Consider the following 18166-nt stretch of genomic DNA (forward strand, 5'->3'; position numbering starts at 1 on the left):
CAGCTACAGTCACTGTCATTGCCAAGCCATAATAGATTGTTTCCTCAAGCCTGCCTGCCTGCCTTAAATAAACAAGTATATAAGAAGCTGTTTGCAGCTGTGCTCAGTGAGGGTAGAGCTCTAGGACTCACTTTGATACCAGCTGTTTGGCCTTCCTCTGCCCTGCCTAAGCCCCACCCCCTCCCAAACTCCACCCAGTGCCATGCCCCTCTCCACTTCTGTGAGGCCAGCTTCTTAGCCTAGGTGGGGGTATAAATGAGAACCAGCATGCATCTTGGCCTTCCTTTGTGTCTGTCTAGTCAGGTCTCCTTCCTCCTGCTGTGCTGGGATTTTTTTTAAAGCCATACCCACAATGCTACACTAAACATGATTCTATATAAGCCGTTTCTTTCTGACTGCAAGCACCAGGCTAGTGGCCCCAAAGCTGCTCTCTTCAAAGCAAAAGTAGAAATTAGCTTTAGTTGTTTCTCCCCTAAAGAAGACAGAAAGTGGCTACATGTGTATGATAAAGTTAACAGCTTTTTCTCTAAAGTTTTTTGTTGTTGTTGTTTTTTAGGATTTATTTTTAGTTATATATGTGTTTATGCTTGGGGGCTTGTGCATATGAGTGTAGTGCCCTTGGAGGCCAGAAGAGGGCATCGGATCCCCTGGATCTGGAGTTCCATGCACTTGGGACCTCTGTATGAGCCTCACTTGCATACACCCTTAACCACTGAGCCTTGTCTGCAGCCCACGGATTTGTCTTAAGTGATGCTTTTATGTACAACAAAACTAGAAGCCATAGCAATCAATACCAGGACTATAAAAAGAAAAGGGAGTTTGCACATGGAAAAAAATACTTGTAAGAATGATAATCACTTTAATAACTGCCCTGGAGGTCATGCACAGGAGAGTAAAGCTATCCCAAATTAGCAATTAGATAAATCCTGAAAATTACAGTACAGTGTGCCTTAAATTTCCTTTTCAATACCACAGTTGGGCTCGAGACTGAATCGATATGATTGCGGCTGCGTGTTCTTTGACCAGTGCTCTCGCAGCTGTGCACGTCTGACCCACACAGAGATGCCACACTGAGACAGCTCCTTCTGTGTCCTTGTCTCCACAGTGCGAATCTGTCCAAGGCTGCCTGGGGGGCACTGGAGAAGAACGGCACCCAGCTGATGATACGCTCCTACGAGCTTGGGGTCCTCTTCCTCCCGTCTGCGTTTGTGAGTAACATTGTGCCTTCCCACTCCCTCACCCGTGTTATGAATGGGACTCTGTTCTCTTCCTCTTGGCTCAGCGTGGGCTTAGCGTGGTGAGGATTCTAATCCAAAACCTGTGTTTTAATCTGGCTAACTGCTGAAGGCAAGGCTAATAACCATATTAAATACATACTGTGAAGCGGAATGTGAAGACTCATCCCGTGGGAAGTCACAAGTTGTGAAAGAAGTAGCCCAGACAAGCGCAGGACTTTGAGGGGTGGAGTAGGAGGGGGAGGGAAGGATGGGGAAGGTTTAGAGTACAGGGAGAGTTGGAAGAGGCACCACCACTGAAGAGGGGTTGGCAGTTACTAGGCTGGGGAGCACAGAGTTCAGGCTTTAGCTGAGGATGCCTGTGGTATGAGCGCCCAGAAGTGCAACATGCTGGAAGTGCTCTCTCTCAAGACGTGCACTGGAAACTCATGCACTGGAAACTCGGCAGCTTTAAAATGGCTAACAGACACCAGATGACGTGTCTGCTGTGCTGTGGGGACCAGGTGGCCTACGCCATATGCTTCAGTACACACTAGAATCAGTCTCCCAGAGACTCACTGCCCTGAGGTGCAGATGCCCCAGGATCTCCTGTATCCTCATCACACTCTCTGGGCACACTCTTAACCATGGGGTAGAGTCGGGGTTGCCTACACAGGGAGATAGGCAATGCCCCCTCCATCCCCCTTTGTACTGCTGGCTGTAGTTTTAGGATAGGTCCATTGTGAGCTACTGAGAATGAAGTAGGTTTAGCTAAGGGGGTACCATGAGCGTGGCTGTAGACCTAAGTGAGCCCATGAGCAGTGATGGACTCAGAGTGCAAAATGCCCTCTTTTGTAGCACACCCAGCTGCAGTCTCTCTTATCTCCCGTCTCCCCATGTTCTGGGATCAGCTCACTCTTGTCTCTCTCTCTCTCCTCCACTTGCCAGTCCTCACCTATCCTCCACCCCAGAGGGTTTCAGGATAGAACTGCTGGCAGACATCTTCAGTTCCTTCTCTTTCCTACTGGGTAAATATGTTCGCTGCTTACAGCTGGATTTCAGCATCACAGCCTCACAAGTAGATGGTGACTTGAAGGACAAAGATGTGATGTCCCTGCCGGTCTGCAGATAGCATAGGGTCTAGCCCAAGGCCTCTGCCTTCTGCCTGCTCCCTCTGATCTTTCAATTCTATCACAATTCTGGAAAACAGCAAGTTCATGACTCTAGACTACAGTGCTCAGATATTTGCTGTGATTGTGGGGTCTGGCTTCAATCTAGGTAAGAACTGTCTGACTCAAGTGCTGACTCAAATGATAGAGCATTGCATGTCTCTCTTCTTTGGCTTTTGTTGTTGGCATTTCTAAAGTCTGTTCTGAGCTGATCCCTCAGCAAGGGAATGTTCATACGATAGAAATGTACTGTCACCCCAACCTCCAGGCCCCCATCACTACAGATAGTCTTTTCCTGTATATCAGAGGAAGGCCATAGAGAAATGGAAATCATGCCCAACTTGACTTTATTAGAAACAAGGCAAGGCACATGTAGCAATGTGAGGTAAAAGAGATTACATTAGTTATGAAGACTGTCTAGCAAATATGAAAGATGATGCCGCCCTTCTGAGCTGTGCCACCCAGGAGCTGGGCCCCAAGCTCTGGGACCACGGTTTTCACATCCTGGCTACAGGTAAGCTTGAGATTGACCTAAGCTTTCCAAACTGTGAGCAGATGTATCAGGGACAGCACTGACCAAGGAGAGATGAACACAACGGCCATAGCAGTTTATACATGCTGTGGGTTTGAAGAATGAGAGGCAAGTAGGAGGAAGAGAATAACAGGGAGAGAGGAAGGAAACACAGTGACTTGAACTTGAGGCCTCACTAACCATGTGCCTGAAGTGCTGCTCCTTGGCCTTCCCATGTGTGTGCTTCCCAGGTCACTGTGTTTGCAGGTCTGATATATATCAAGTAAAAAGGTAATTTGAAAAAAAGCATAATAAGAAAGGCCACAGGTCTTTGTTTGTCTCTAGAGCCTGGGTCAGTAGGTAGCCGTGCTTCCTCTGTAGAACTGGTAAGGACCAGCCAACCGTAACCCTGTCCCAGCATCTTCCCATTCAGCTGAGCTACCTGACTGTAAGATACATGTCCCAGCTCTGAGCTGAGGGGTAAACCATGAGCGTGCTGTGCTGCCCAAGTAAGCGGACACTAAGGGGCTACAGAGTTCTTTTGTTTGCAGTTTATTTAAAAAAAAAAAAGAAAGAAAGGTTGATCCCACAAAGAGGGAATTAAAAAGGATGCTGGAGGAAGTCATGGAACCTAAGGAATTACTAATAATTTGGACTGGAGGATGGAGAGGAGCCAGCCCAGCTCTGGGTCCGATGTAGTCCTTCTCTTTGGCTGCTGCCACCAGTGGGCTTCCGCTAGGTGAAGACCACTCTGCATATCTTTCTGAACCTTGGGCTTCTGTCTGTCTTCTATTTCTGGGCCCTCCCCATACATTCCCCCCCACCCCGTTGTGGGCCTGTCTCTAGAGAAGGGAGGGATGCTGTGAGTTAAAGCCACCCCAGAGCTGGATTCCCAGAGCACATCACCAAAAAGTGAGCTGGCATGGGCCTTGTTGGTCTATGGGATGTAGGGTTTGTTTATATTTTATAGGAAGAGACTATAGCAGAGCTTCTGTGTAATGGGAGCCTTCTGGAAAAGCAGCAGAAATACTATGTGTGGTATTGACTTTGAAGGAAGCCAGCAATCACCCAAGTTCTGGTACCCAAGTACCCTTCTTTGCAGGAGAGGTATACTGTGGAACTACTCAGTTTCCTTATCAAAGCCCATTGCAGACTCAGAGCCGAACATTCAGCCGTCAGGGTCAACCCCATCACTGCCAGCCCATGTCCACGATCACCCAGGACCTCCCCTATGGAGGGCCCTGGGGAAGAACGAGAAACAAGCTGTGGTCCTCGTTCTCAGGACTCTCGAGGATTCACTGAGATCCATAGATACAAAGCATGCAGCACATGATCAGAAGCATGGTCAGAGACATTTCCAGATATTGGGAGTTCTGGCAGGTGGGGAGCATGGGTTGTGCTGGGGACCTGGGAAAGGATTCTGGGAGATGGCTTTCAGTGAGTACTCAACCCAGTTTCCGACAGGTTTGCAGAGTATCAGATGCCAATTGTCAGAGCCTGAGAGTCTTATAAAACATAATTCTTAAATTATAGATTATCGCTTATATTATTCAGAAGGTACTTGAGGATATATGGCATTTGCAAATGTCATCAAAATCAGCTAAATCATTTAAAAGAACTAGCCAGACGGTCTGATTGCTAATGAATTACTGTTTCTGGTCACCCCACTTCCCTGCTTTGAAGCTTGAGATATATCCATGGCAGCCCTTTCTCTCCCTGTCTTTTAACTACTGGTTCTTGTCATTCCTAACTACTTAGTGCTGCTTGATAATGTCACCTCTGGTCATCATCCCTGCAGCCACAGTGGCTGGAGCATGCCAGCTGTTCTGCATCAGCCTCTGCTTCCTTCCCTGGGGCTCCTTTCTTCAGGCTTCGCTCCCAGAAGCCGTCTGCAAGCCTCCCTTCTTCCTGCTGCCAGATGGTCTCTGTTGACCACAGTTCAGCCTCCTGGTGCGCCTCCAGTGACTCCTGACCACCCAAGCCCCACACACACCCTCGCTGCCAGCACCTCTTCAGTTTTTTTATATTTATTTTATTATTTTATATGTATGTTTCCCTGAATGTGTGTCTGTGTGTCAAGTGCTTTCTTGGTGCCCATGGGGGCCAGAAAAGGGTATCAGTGTACCTGGAACTAGAATTGCATACAATTGTGAGCCATCTTGTAGTTGCTGAGAGTCAAACCGGGGTCTCTGAAAGAGCAGCAAGTGCTCTTCATAACTGTGAGCCATCTCTCCAAGCCCTCCTGGCACTTGTTCTACATGGGCACATGTAGGGCCCATGGTTCTAGCCAGACCTAGTCCATCTTAGAGAGCAGCTCCATGCACCCAACCTTAGCTATTCCACCTGCCCCTGTAGGCACTTTTTTCTCTGTATCCCAATTTCCCAGATCCTGGACTTCATCTTCCACTTGTAGGGTGGATGTTGTTAGCATTCCCTCGTTCCACCCGTGCTGTTCTCCTGTGAGTGTGTGGAGGCTCTGAGAACAAGGCCATCAGCTGATGTTGCTCCCTTTAACTTTTTGTACTTTGCAGTCTTTTCTGAGCAGCTGTCACAGAAGCAGCGTGCACAGCAGTTTCTGGAGACTAAGCTTAGTGCAGTGCACTGTGCGTAGCAGATACATCAGTATCACCACATATGGTGTTGTAAAGGCATCTGAACTGTGGATGAGCTTGCTTGAAGCAGTCTTGTCGATGTTATGTGTTTCTCTCTCTCTCTCTCTCTCTCTCTCTCTCTCTCTCTCTCTCTCTCTCTCTCTCTCTTACACACACACACACACACACACACACACTTTCCTAAGTCTGTATTTGGGTCTAACTCCAACAGTGTAATTATCAATACAATTTTCATTGTAATATCAGTCCCTGAATACCCACTAAATAAATACCTTGAAGATTTCTGTGTTGCTAATAACCTTAAAGTGTTCACTGACAAGAGCACAGCTTGCTGGGAAATGAGGTCAGAGGTTACATCTTTCTTAGTAACCCCTGTTTGATGCTGGTGACACGCACCTCAATGTGTTTCACTCCAAGGTTTCTGGAGACTTAGCTTATCCAGACTGGTGCAGTCAGCCTGCTGGCCAGACACCATCCACATCCACCTTCCCCATCAGCCTCTGTGTGTCTCCCGGTCAGAGCTCCATGTCCATGCCACCCACATTCCTGAGTCATTGGCTGCCAGCAGGGCTACTTCTGTCCTAAGCCTGTGAGCCACTGCAGTCACTGCAGCCTGCACACTGCCTTGAGACCAGTGCTGCAAACAGGAATGTGTAGATCCAATAGGCCGAGGCAGTAGCTAGAGGGTCTCCACTTTACCACAACTGTGACAAGACCTGACATTCAGTCATCTGGGCATGTGACTTAGCACTTTTAGGGCCCCCAAACTGTAGTAGGTACAGAGCCAGCATGCCTCATTTACAACAAGAATGCCTTTGGCAATTTTAGAATTGATCTAGAACAGCAGTTTTCAACCTGTGGCTCATGACCCCTTGGTGGTCAATGGATCCTTTCACAGAGGTCAAATATCAGAACATATTGCATATCTGATATTTATGTGACAATTCATAACAGTAGCAAACTTAGAATTATGAGGTAGCAATGAAATAATGTTATGGCTGGGGTCATCACAGCATGAGGAACTGCATTAAAGGGTCTTAGCATTAGGAAGGCTAAGAACACTGCTCTAGATAATGATAATGTTTCGCCCTTGACAGAAACAGAGAGCCATCCTAGTCTCTTCTGCTCCTCAGGTTCATTTGCTTCTCAGGCAATGGATGACTTTTCTGTCATCAGGATTAAAAGGAAGAGAAAAGAATCAAGTTCAAAGGCCTTCACTTCAATCAGCAAGTCTACTCCCCCTACTCTGTTTTGGTTAAATCATTATTTTTGTTGCTGCTGCTTTCAAAGATGGTGCATACCACAAGCAAATGCTGTCTTCTCAGATGATCTTTGGTCAGTCGGGTAGGCTCCACTAAGACGGGTGTGGCTGAGAGAGCTAAAGAAATTCACAAGCACCGCACCTGAGCCCTCTTCCTTGTCCCTTCACACACTCTGTCCCAGGAGGTCACAGCTGAGTGAGTGCTCCATGGAGCATGTCTTATAACCTTTAAATTCCACCCGTGAATCACTCCCACTGAAATAATGTGGGAGGAGACAGACTGGGAGCACACATTGGAGAACCGCCCAAGAACCAAGAAAGGGAATCTCCAGGGCGCCAAATGGAAAGATGAAGAGACCTGGATCTATAGGAGCCAAAATGACAGTGGAGAAAGGACTTGAAGTGAGATCAGGATGGGACCCTGTTTGTCAGCTGGGCTAGACTGGCCCAGTTTCTTTACTCACATAAGCCTGTCCTAGAGTGGGGACCATGTAGTAACAAATTCATAGTCATATGAAAATTAAAAGCCCAAACCTGCAAAGGTTCAGAAACAAGCCTGGTTGTTTCCTAGAGCTCAAAAAGGCTGCTCCTAGAGATGGGAGCAGTACAAACTACAGGGCTGAAAGCAGAGGCCTGTCCTCTAGGCTCTCAGCCAGATCAGTCTTCATGCCACCCCCACTATTGTACCGGTCCTCCTCCTCCCCGGAAGCTGCACCTCAAAAGCATCCCAGCCACCAAAGCCCCTCCTCTCCAGAGCCCACTCTGTAAGCTTTCCTCAGACCCTGGCTGGAAGCATCTGAGGGCCGAGGGTACAGGCCACCACCTTTCTGTCATTTGCTTTCTTACCTATCAGCCCAGCTGATAAAGAAGGCATCTTCCCTTCGGCCTCTCCTGGTTCCCGCCTACAAACTCATATGCTGTTCTAGTTCCAGAGAAACCTAGTGCCTTGGGTCTCTGTGAGTTCAAGGCCAACCTGATCTACATAAAAAACCCAAGTCAACCAGGCAGGAGTACATAGTGAAATCCTATCTCAAAAGACAAACAAAAAAAACCAGTGCCTCGTGGAGCGTTTTCCACTCCCCGCAAGCTCATGCAGTTAACAACACAAACCACATCTGCGGCTGCAGACAGAGGAGACTTCTCTCTGTGATTGAGTCAAACTGCTGAGCATAAATGATCCCAGCTGAGAGAGGGAGAAGCCAGCAATTCGTCATGTGTGATTCATGTCCACCCTCTCACCTGGTGTTTTATAAATGCATTGTCTTAAGTACTGTGCCTGGGAGGGTGTCTTCCTCTGTTTTGTAAAATGCCAAGCAATACCACTGTGATATATAAATAATGATAATTAGGAGACAGCCTCAAATAATTTGACATGCGATTGAAGGGAAAAGTGGTGCTTTTTTTTTTTTAATACCCTAGAATTTGGATCAGAAATGGCATTCAAGAAAAAGGCATATTGGTTCTTGTCAGATGTGGATGGTTCAAACATTCTTATGTCTGAGATCAGACATCAAAAGAGGGAGGCCAGGCTTGGAACATGTAGGGCATCAAAACTGGGTTAAGGCCATAAAGACTCCCCCATGGCTTCATGGCTGTTAAAGAACATGATGAGTCTCTGAGCTAAAGACTTGTACAGTTGCAAGACTTTCCGCTTTCCTGGTTCTCTGTAGCAAATATGAGGACAATTGTGTGCGTAGTAGAAAGAGCATAGGACCACAAATCCCAAAGACAGAGTGTGTGTGGACAGCTGCCAGCCCAGGTTTGTCTCCTCCTCGCTAAAGCAGGAGTCACTGTCACACAACACACCTGAGAACTCAGTTAGACTGGCTCTTCCCTGAGAAGGTGTTGGTGGCAGTGTCGGCTAGTAGTGTCTTCAGCTTGCCTCAGCAGGCCCAAGCCTGCAGGCCTTCATGGTCTCCAACTTCCTTCCTCTGCCTTTTGCAGTTCTAATTCTTAGGTTTGTGTCTCCCATGACCATGACCACTTCCTGTTTCTCTTGTGAGCGCTCGCGGTCACCCGGCTGAGCAGTCTCCAGTCCAGTCCCTTACCCAAGCTCCTCCAGCTACCTCACGATGAGCTGTGTCCTTCAGAACCTCTGCAGCTCCTCAGGGCCGCTTGATGAAACCGTCAGACTCTAAGTGCATCCCTGGGGTGCATTTGGGTGTGACTGACCGGCAGTCATCAGACAAGTATAAGCAACAAGGCAAGCATAGAAGGCGAGTTCATTGCTTCAAGGCAGGGCTTGAAGTCAGTAGTCAAGCAATATCGTCGGTGTTCTGACACCTCCAGCTCCCAGCAACAAGGCACCCCCTGCCCCCAACACCTCCAGGCTGACTCATGCCGGAGTCACTAATAATCAGATAGCATACCTGGCTTAGTGGAGGCAAGGCGCAGACGGCCACCTCTCTTCTCACTTAGGGAAGTACTAACAGTCCCAGCGCTGACATCCCCACTCCCATGCCAGTGCGCTCAGCTCCATGAGATGTGCCTCCTCTCAGCTTTTCCGGGACTGTACTGTAGTGCTGTCTCCTGATGCTCTCCCCTGCCATTGCTGTTCATCAGAATTATACCCACGTTTTAAAAACCACTACAGCACCGGTTTTCTACAAAGCCTTTTCTCAGCCTGCCACAGATGTGCGTCATTCTTCCCCTTTATATTTATTTATTTGTTTGTCCATCTGTCTGTCCTGTCTGTCTAGCATTTCTGCCATGCCTGTGTCATATACTGCGTTTCACAAATCAGTCAACATCTTTGCCACAGCTATCACCTCATACCTGCCTGCAGGCCCTTATGGTTTGGTTTTCCTGTGGTGCTGGGGATTGAACCCAGGGCGTTATACATATTCAGAAAGTTCTCTACCACTGAGCCTCATCTCAGACCCTCTTCTGTGGTCCTTAATGTGTGTTACTGCAACTGCTGGTGTGCAGAAGCCAATAAAACAAGCAAAGCGGCCATTTTCAGTCTCATGCCTGCAGCGCGGTGTCTCTTGCATACCCACGGAGCAGCAGGGCTGGTCCTAGGGACTGAAGGTTGAAATGTTGTACAGGTTGGTTTCTTGTCAGCCTGGAACAAGCTGGCATCTGGGAAGAGAGAACCTCAACCTTGAGAATGTCTCCTTGAGAATAGGCAAGTGTGTGGAACATTTCTTACTCGTGGTTGATGAGGGAGGGCCCAGCCCACAGTGAGGGGTGCAGCCCCTGGAGGGAGACATCCACTGGCTATCACCACTAAAGTGAAAACAGGCCACTATTCTCCTGTAGTCCTCCAAGACAGTTCTTCACCACACTTACCACAACTTGCCATCATCTGTTAGACTTGTACATAAAAATGTTTCCTTAGCGCCTCCTCAACACTGTGCATTCCATGCGGACAGGAATAATGATGGCTCTATTGATTCATGCATATCCAGAGCTTGGTACCATGCCTGACCCAGAAGGGAAGCTTGTTAATCTGTCAGCCTCAGGTCCAGTAAGGTTTCCCAAGGCAGGCTGACATCTGACAGAAAGGTCGTCTCATAAACAAAAGTTCCCAAGTTCCCCCGGGACAGAGGATTATTGGCTTATATATCTGAAGTACCCCATAAGGGAACTTTGAAGGAGAGGGTAAGGAGCAGTCAGTGGAGCAGAGCTTACTGTAGGTTCACATGTGCTCTGAACAGATACAGTTCTAGCTTTATGTTCATGGACGCTGGGGCCGATGACATCATTGGTTCATAGTGGCACCATTTGCTGTGCTGTTGATTATTCCGGTTTCACCTGCGTGGGGTTGGGGTCGTCACCTTCCCTTTTAGTGTTTTAAGACCCCTGAAGGAATAGGGAACCAGAAAGACTACAAGGTTACAAGTTATAAGTGCAGTTACAATATATTCTCGGGAGCTCTAGCATAGCTTCAGCTGGAGAAATAGTAGTTTGAATGAATGAATGAATGAATGAATGAATGAATGAATGAATGAATGAATGCTTAGTGAATGCCAGAACGAAGGCTAGAACTCGGGGAGTGTCAGGAAGCCCCTGTGTGATGCCATGTCCTCTCACATGGTGCCTGTGACTACCCCACCCCAACACACACACACACACACCTTACTGGGGACTGAGTCTTCTACAGTTGTTTTCTAGTCAGCTATTAGGACATTGGCATCGTTTGCTATGCCTTTAGGAGGTGGATGTGTTCGGGTTGGTAGAGAGACAGACAGTAAGAGTAAGAGACCGTGAAACAGACCAGAGAGCAGGGTGCCAGGATGGCCCAGGGTCCCCTGAGGCAGCACTTGCTAGTGTGTTAGGAACTTGCACTGTACAGGCCTGTGAGGAAGAAAAAGTAGTGTGCACAGCAGCCTGGAAGGAGCCGCTCCCCTCTACCCTGGTGCAGAGTGGAGATTAATTCTCTGTTCTACAGATCTCGGAATGAACCTTTCGTTTTGGTAGGTCTTGAAGAAATTTCACTTTTCTATTCCTATCTTATGTTGGCACATGTTCATTATACATAAAAGCTTATGTATTACACCAGAACAGGCAGCCTGATACTGTAGCAATATTGAAAGTATTCTGGGATGTTTTGGTCCAGGGAGTCCTGGAACCCACCCCTGATAACTGTATGCGGTGCTTGGTAGAATACAGGCTTATACCCAGCATCCTCTCTGTCCTTTGTTAAACTCACAGGACTTAACGTCATTCTTACATGCAGCCTTTCTTAGATTTATAGAAGAAAATAATTTGGGGGAAGGAGTTATAGAACATATTTTCCTGTCCATCATTGAAAATAGCTCTGAAATCACTCATATTCTTAGGGGGTATCATAAAAATAAATCATTCTTAAGATCTTCTGGCTACTTTAGAAAACAAGATTACATCACAGCCCCTCCCTCTTGTGTCTGCAGGGCCTGGACACCTTCAAAGTGAAACAGAAATTCTTCTCCAGCAGCTGTGAGCCGATGGCCTCCTTTCCTGTGCCCTATGACCTGCCCCCAGAGCTGTACGGGAGTAAAGGTGAGACACAAAGGGAACCATGATCATGCACAGCAGTGGAAGTAAGCACCTGGGAGGCAGCCCTGGGCTCCGTGTGAGCCTGGGTCCTGGAAACCTCTGCAAGCTCAGATGTGCAGAGGGTACCTGCTTCCCTGCCTGAGGCCGCTCAAGCAACTCGGTTTCTCTTAGAGCCCACTCACACTCAGTTACCAGGGATCAAAAAGAGCCTTCATTTATTCGAGCTTCATGTGTGTATTGGTATTTTCTATAGTGGAAACTGGAAAATGCTTAAATGTTTATATTGACTTATTAGTTTTAAAATAATAAGAAACTTTATGCTTTATGGCCAGTTCTAAAAGTAAAGGACAAAATTAGTGAGGGAGGTAATATCATTTCATGGTTTTCAAAAGTGTCTTTATTGTGCAGCCTAAAAGCTGACTGCTGAACCCTCTCATCTGCTGCCACTCCCTCTGCTGTGATGCCACCCATACAGACATAGCCTCTACACACATAAAAGTGAGGAAAACACATGAGGGCATTGGATCACTAAGGAATAACGATGATTTATAACAAACCCTCAGGAGAGGTCACCAGGCCACACTTTGAAACTTGCTGTAGTGGACTCTGACTTTCCTAGAGGCAGTAACCAAGTATATTTCCCAATAAAGAGTCCATAGGACTATCTACAGCAGTGATTGCCAATCTGTGGGTCACGGACCTTTAGGGTTTCGTATCAGATATCCTACATATCAGATATTATATTACATTTCATAGCAGTACAAAATTACAGTTGTGAAGTAGCGATGAAATGATTTTATGGTTGGGGGTCACCACAACATGAGGAACTTGATTAAAGAGTCACAGCATGAGTCAGATTTCCTCACTGGGGATCATCCCAGGGTGACCATCCTCACCCAGCAGGTGTCATCACCCCAAGAATGTCCGTCTTTAAAGTGGGTTCAGGGAGGGTCATAGAGATGTGCAATCAGGAAACACTTCCAACTTCAAATGGCAAGTGTTTACTATCCAGTCATAACTGACATATCTTCTAGAGAACAGACGCCTCCAGGAGTGGCCAAGTTAGAATATGCAAATGTGCTAAATCCGAGCAGAGACTGTTATGTGACAGGAGGTTTGAATGGCGTCACTCCATTAAATGTCTGTCATTCAGTTCATGGCGGACGGTCCAGTGGTAGCTGCCCTCTGACAGCTGCCCTGCCCACAGTCACCTTGGGGCTTTCTTGATGAACCAAGCCTCCCTGTCTGGTGGGCCCATTTCTTAAGATTGTGTTGATATATGCTGCCAGTGTGCCATTCCGAAGGCTACAGGTGACATTGCCCCTCCCGGCCCAGCTGTTGACACAGTTATGAGGCATGACTCTTCTATGAGTTTTTAGTGTTTGTATATCATACATACTCATTGTAGCAGCAGGGTTGCAATAGATTTCAACCCGAATTTCACCAAAGGTGAAATTTTACCTTAGCCTCTGCCAAAATAAAATTTTCAAGAGGAGGCCGTGATTTGAAAGAACACGTTTATGTGCCGCCTGTCCTGCTTAGGGAGTTGCCTTGGGCAGCTCAGTGAGTTTTAGGCCTGTGTCAGTTTGCAATGTGGGGAATCCCAGTCCCTCCTGCAGGCTGCTGAGAGCATGAACTGAGGCGAAGTCTATCAAGTGCTCCCCGCAGTGCCTAGCGCAGCTAGCAGTCGCTAAACATCAGCTGCATTTATCATAACTGCTCTTCTTCCAAGGTCTAGTTCAGTCCCCTGGACACTGGGCAGTGCATTTGTGAGAGCCCCTCTCCCTATTCCTACTGAGCAGTGGCTTTGGAGTCTATAGCTTTCGTAGGTCAGTCCCCTTCACCTCTGTGCTTTCATTTCTTTCTCTATTCGTCATGTTTCTCCTCTTTTCTTTTAAGTCAAGTCCTAGAGAAGAATGACCTGGGATGGTTGCTTAGGGCCCTGCCTCCTGGGGTCTGACCCTGAGCCTTGCCCTCCTTAGCTGTGGCTGGAGTCCGTCCCAGTCCAGTAGTCCTCGTCTCCAGAGGGGTAGGAAAACAAGAGTGGGGAGATCGCAAAGCCCGGGGACGTCTTAAAGTCCCTTCCCTCTAGTAGGAAAAGCATTCACAACAGCTCAGAATTTTGCAGTAGGCAAGCATTATCCCAGACTGTAGGAAGTTAGACCTTCCATTTAACTAGCAGACAGGGGGCTTTATAGGGTGTTTTTGTTGAATTTCTGTTTCCTAGGCATTTCCTTTGAAAGATACATAGAAAAGAAATTGGAACATTGTGCTTTATCACTGTTATTTTGACTTCTGCGTTCCTTCAGCAGTGTGTAGAATAATGCCAGTAATTCAGATATTACTTTCCAGATACATCCAATGTTCTGTAAAGGTCTGTGGCCCATACAGAGGTGTTTTATTAAGGCAAAGGAAAACGAGTGGTTAAGGCCATTTCAAAAGCACTTCATTTTTAAAAGGGATTTTTGAACCATAACAAAACACACACACACACACAAGGTCTCATTCCATATTTTTAAATCAGAGGGCTGCACAGAAAGCTTAACCTAGGAATCCCACTGTGAAAGCTCACCCAGATGTTGTCTTGGAACAAAGAAGATGATCAGATACCGTGACAGAAGTTACACTCATCTCCTGGGGAGCTTTGCTCTGAGCCATAGTTGACAGTTCTCTACAGATCCATAATATTGAGAGCCTACTGTGTGCAGGCAAAGTTCTTAGAGTCTCTGGGTGATGCAGGTAGGCCTGAGTTCTCCCCAGCATCAAGTTTGGGTTATCTCAAGGGACCTGAGTCAATTGCATGGTTATTTCAACAATAATTTCCTTAAGATTCCTCACCACAAACCTTTGGAAGGTGAGCGGGTAGCGTACTGCCTTCTGGTTATGCTTCAGTGAGGCGAGGTGAGTTCTTCCTCCCACCAGTGTTCTGCTCCAGTACAGACACTCCCAGATCCTCAGGAGGAGGCAGTGAGAGTGCCTCAGTTAACAGTGATGCTGCCCTTATAAGCCATTGCGTTTCTGCTAAATTTGCTAAAGCAGAGAACCATGGTTTAGAACTTCCCTCGTCTTCCAAGTTGGACTGTCTTTTTTCACCTCGTTTCCTGGGTTAGCTGAAGTTGATGTCACTGGAACACTCTAGAGCTGTGTCTTTATCCACCCCTCCCACACACACAACCCAGGCTGCCTCTGCTGGGGAACTCTGACCTCAGAAAGAGTCCTTTAAAGTGAGTACTTAAGTCTCCCTGCACAGTGGGGCATGTAAGGGTCTGGGCCTGGCAGTAACAGTTATAGACCCTTAACCCTGGGCCAGTCCTTAAAGGGTCGAAGGAAAGAGCCGATTACAAGGCAGGCTTGCTTTTGATAGGCCTTTAGAGGATTTTAAGAGGATTGCTTAAAAACAAGTCAGTGAGTGTTAAACGTGTGTTCCCAGTAGTCATGGGCACAAAGGTACAGTAGTGGCACAGCCACCCTCGTCTCCCTGCGGCTGTTTTTCTGCCTCTCCAAGAAGTGGCAGACCTGTCAGCCAGCCTGGAACGTGATCCACCCGAGTGCTGACACTCTGCTCTCTTACAAAGCAGAGCTTCAGACATCTGCCAGCAGGGGGCGCCCAGGTCCTTGTCTGGTCCCTGTTGCCTGAGGGTGAGGGACGGGAATACATGCAGTTCTGATCTTGAGGTCACTGGCTGGTTAGTAAGTCTGCCTTGTGCCAGGCATCAGTAAGTCTGCCTTGTGCCAGGCATCGATGTGAAGTACACATGGCAAGAATCAAGGTGGCCTCTGCCTTGAATGAAGCGGGGCAGTGCAAGACATGGGAAAGATGGGTGTGTAACAGATCCAGGTGCAGAAGGTGGTGCCTGTGAAGGAAGAGCAGCACAGATAGAGGGCCCTCGTCTTTTTAGAAAACAAACCTGGAAAACACACCCTGGGCTTACCAGGCTCCCACAAGCTTGGTGAGTCAACAAAAAGGGTTTGTTCCTTGCTTTCAAGGCCTGCACAGCAAGGATGTTAAGATAATTTGTTGCCATCTTTGGAACTCCTTCAGATCCTCCGGTGTGTGGCTGTGGGCATGATTGCTCTGAGGCTACCGACACAAACAGGCTGTCCTCTGAGCTGCCATCGCTTCTTTAGAGAGGGGGGAAAGGTTCCCAATGTCAAGTTTGTAGGGCTGGGTCACTGCCTGGCCATCCTTATGACTGAGGAAACCTGTTTACAATAAGCACTATGGCCTTAAAAGTCCATCTTCTGTAATACAGAAGAAGAGGCAGTGATGGGGACTCCCTTTTAACCTGGGATTATCTGCACCCTACCTGTCTTGTGGTTCTTTTGAAATGGTTCTACTCTACCCATACTAATGTGTTGTGAGAATGGCTTGACTGGGAGATGAGTTATTAGTGGTTTAAGCAGTGGTTACACAAGTGTGGCGACTGGAGCTTGAGTCCCCAGAGGCCATCTAAATAACCGGTGGGCATGGTGCCCCACTTGTCATTTCCAGTGGTCAGAAGGTGGTGGGATTACCACAGTGAGCTGCCAATCAGACTAGCTGTGTTGTGTGGTGAGCTCTAGGTTGAATTGAGAACCCTGCCTCGATGAATAAGGTGGAGGATGACTGGAAGATTTCTGATGTCAACTCAGGCCAGTGTCCTCAGTGTCTGTGTGTGTGTGTGTGTGTGTGTGTGAGAGAGAGAGAGAGAGAGAGAGAGAGAGAGAGAGAGAGAGAGAGAGAGAGAGAGGGAGAGGAGAGAAGCCCCATTTAGTGAACATCCTCATTGTGCTAGGAACCTTCACAGGCCTTCCTGCCTGTTGCTTCTGTAACATTAGCCTTCAGTCATTTATAGAGGTCTTTTTGTCTTGTTATCATTAACCTTTAATACAACAATATAACAAAAACACTCCGGGAATGGGACCCAAGGCTTCTTGGTGATGTGTGAGCCAGTAGGAGCAGAAAGGTGCCAGCTGCTGCCGTGTTTTCGTCAGCTTTCCTAAGAGAAGTGAAAGGCTGGGGTGGCTGGGTGGGTAAAGCACTGTGCAAGCATGGAACCTGAGTCCAGATCCCAGCGACCACACAGAGAGGGACCATGGTGGCGTGTACCTGCAACCCGGGCCTCTGCACACCACATGCACAGGAAAGAGTACACGCATGCACAAGGCGGGGTCATGTGTCGGGTGTTATGTCTTACACGCTACATGGCTTGATGTCGCTCTCTCCTGGCCTGTTCCCCAAGCTCATCTAACCCTCAGCTCTCACATGAACCTTTATAAAAGCTATTATCTGCAGACGGTGTCGTGGGAGGTGGGGGGAGGGGCTGATTCGGAAAATATTCTTCACAACTTGGAGAGCTGAGCACCAAATGCTTTGATCCCAGTAGGCAAATAGCTGCAGCCTGTGATAAAGTCCAAGTAAATGTAACGTGATGTGCTTCCTCCGCAGATCGGCCTTGGATTTGGAACATTCCTTATGTCAAAGCACCTGACACACACGGCAACATGTGGGTGCCCTCCTGAGACGACTGAACATTCACCTCCCTTAAAGTCCTGCACCCGTACAGGAACTCCTCGCAAAAGTCCTTCTTGGCTATGTGTCTGGTGGCCATTGTCAACGTTCTTATTAAAGAAGAGGTGTTATTTTCTTAATTCACTTTTATATGTCCTTAAAATCAAGCTATTAAATTTCATAGTATTTAAAAATGTGTACAGGCCTGGAACGGAATTACCAATCCCCAGCAAGCATGCAAAAAAAAAAAAAAAGGCATGGTAGTGGTGTCTCTGTGACCCTGAGCTTCGCTGGCCAGCCAGCCTCGCCCAAGTGGTGATCTCAAGGCTCAGTGATGGTGCCAGCTTTCTAAATCAGTTTGACTTGTGTTGGGTGTGTCCTCTGTCCATGCCCAGAGATGTCCTTCCTTCCCCTGCTCAGAGAGAGCCAGATCAGACCATTCTTTCTCTCCGTCCTCAGTTTTCAGCCTTCCTGGATCCCAGGAACCAACCTACTATGGAAAGAGGCTACAGTTGCTGGCAGCAAAAAGCAGCGTAGTGGTGGTGCCAACCCTAAGCCAAGAACCTCAGCTCCCCATGCGTTGGCCCTCCAACTGCAGAGTAAAGCAATAGCAGGGCCATTGCAGAGTCACCAGCTGCACCGGGAAGGAACCGAGGCTCGGGCCACAAGGGCACAATATACACAGGCTGAGATGGTGAGAGGCTGCTCTGTAGCGAATCAGCATGGTGAGCCTCAAGTTCATGGCATTCTCTGTGTGCTTATTATAGGTTGGTCCTCTGATCACACTCCTCTAAGACCATCAGAGCCCTGACGGTTCACTTCATAGAGGTCCTGTAGTGGCCTTGGAGAAAGCATGGCAGTAACATCAGAGACTATCTACACTCAAGAGGTTTGTGCTCCCAGTGTCTGCAAACCTGTGCCCCTCTCA

At 47.7% G+C, this 18166-nt stretch overlaps 1 protein-coding gene across 1 annotated transcript in view; it reads left to right on the top strand.

Annotated features, from left to right (window-relative positions):
* Tdp1 (tyrosyl-DNA phosphodiesterase 1) overlaps positions 1-17432 on the top strand; it is a 68033-nt gene extending 50601 nt beyond the window's left edge. Inside the window, exons 14-16 of the mRNA XM_021178876.1 lie at positions 1106-1208; positions 11642-11750; positions 17176-17432. Coding sequence (XP_021034535.1) covers positions 1106-1208; positions 11642-11750; positions 17176-17249 — 286 coding nt within the window. The 3' untranslated portion in view covers positions 17250-17432. The remainder of the gene's footprint in view (positions 1-1105; positions 1209-11641; positions 11751-17175) is intronic.
* Positions 17433-18166: the final 734 nt, after the last annotated feature.

The sequence above is a fragment of the Mus caroli genome, chromosome 12 (genome assembly GCF_900094665.2).
Source record: "Mus caroli chromosome 12, CAROLI_EIJ_v1.1, whole genome shotgun sequence".
NCBI lineage: Eukaryota > Metazoa > Chordata > Mammalia > Rodentia > Muridae > Mus > Mus caroli.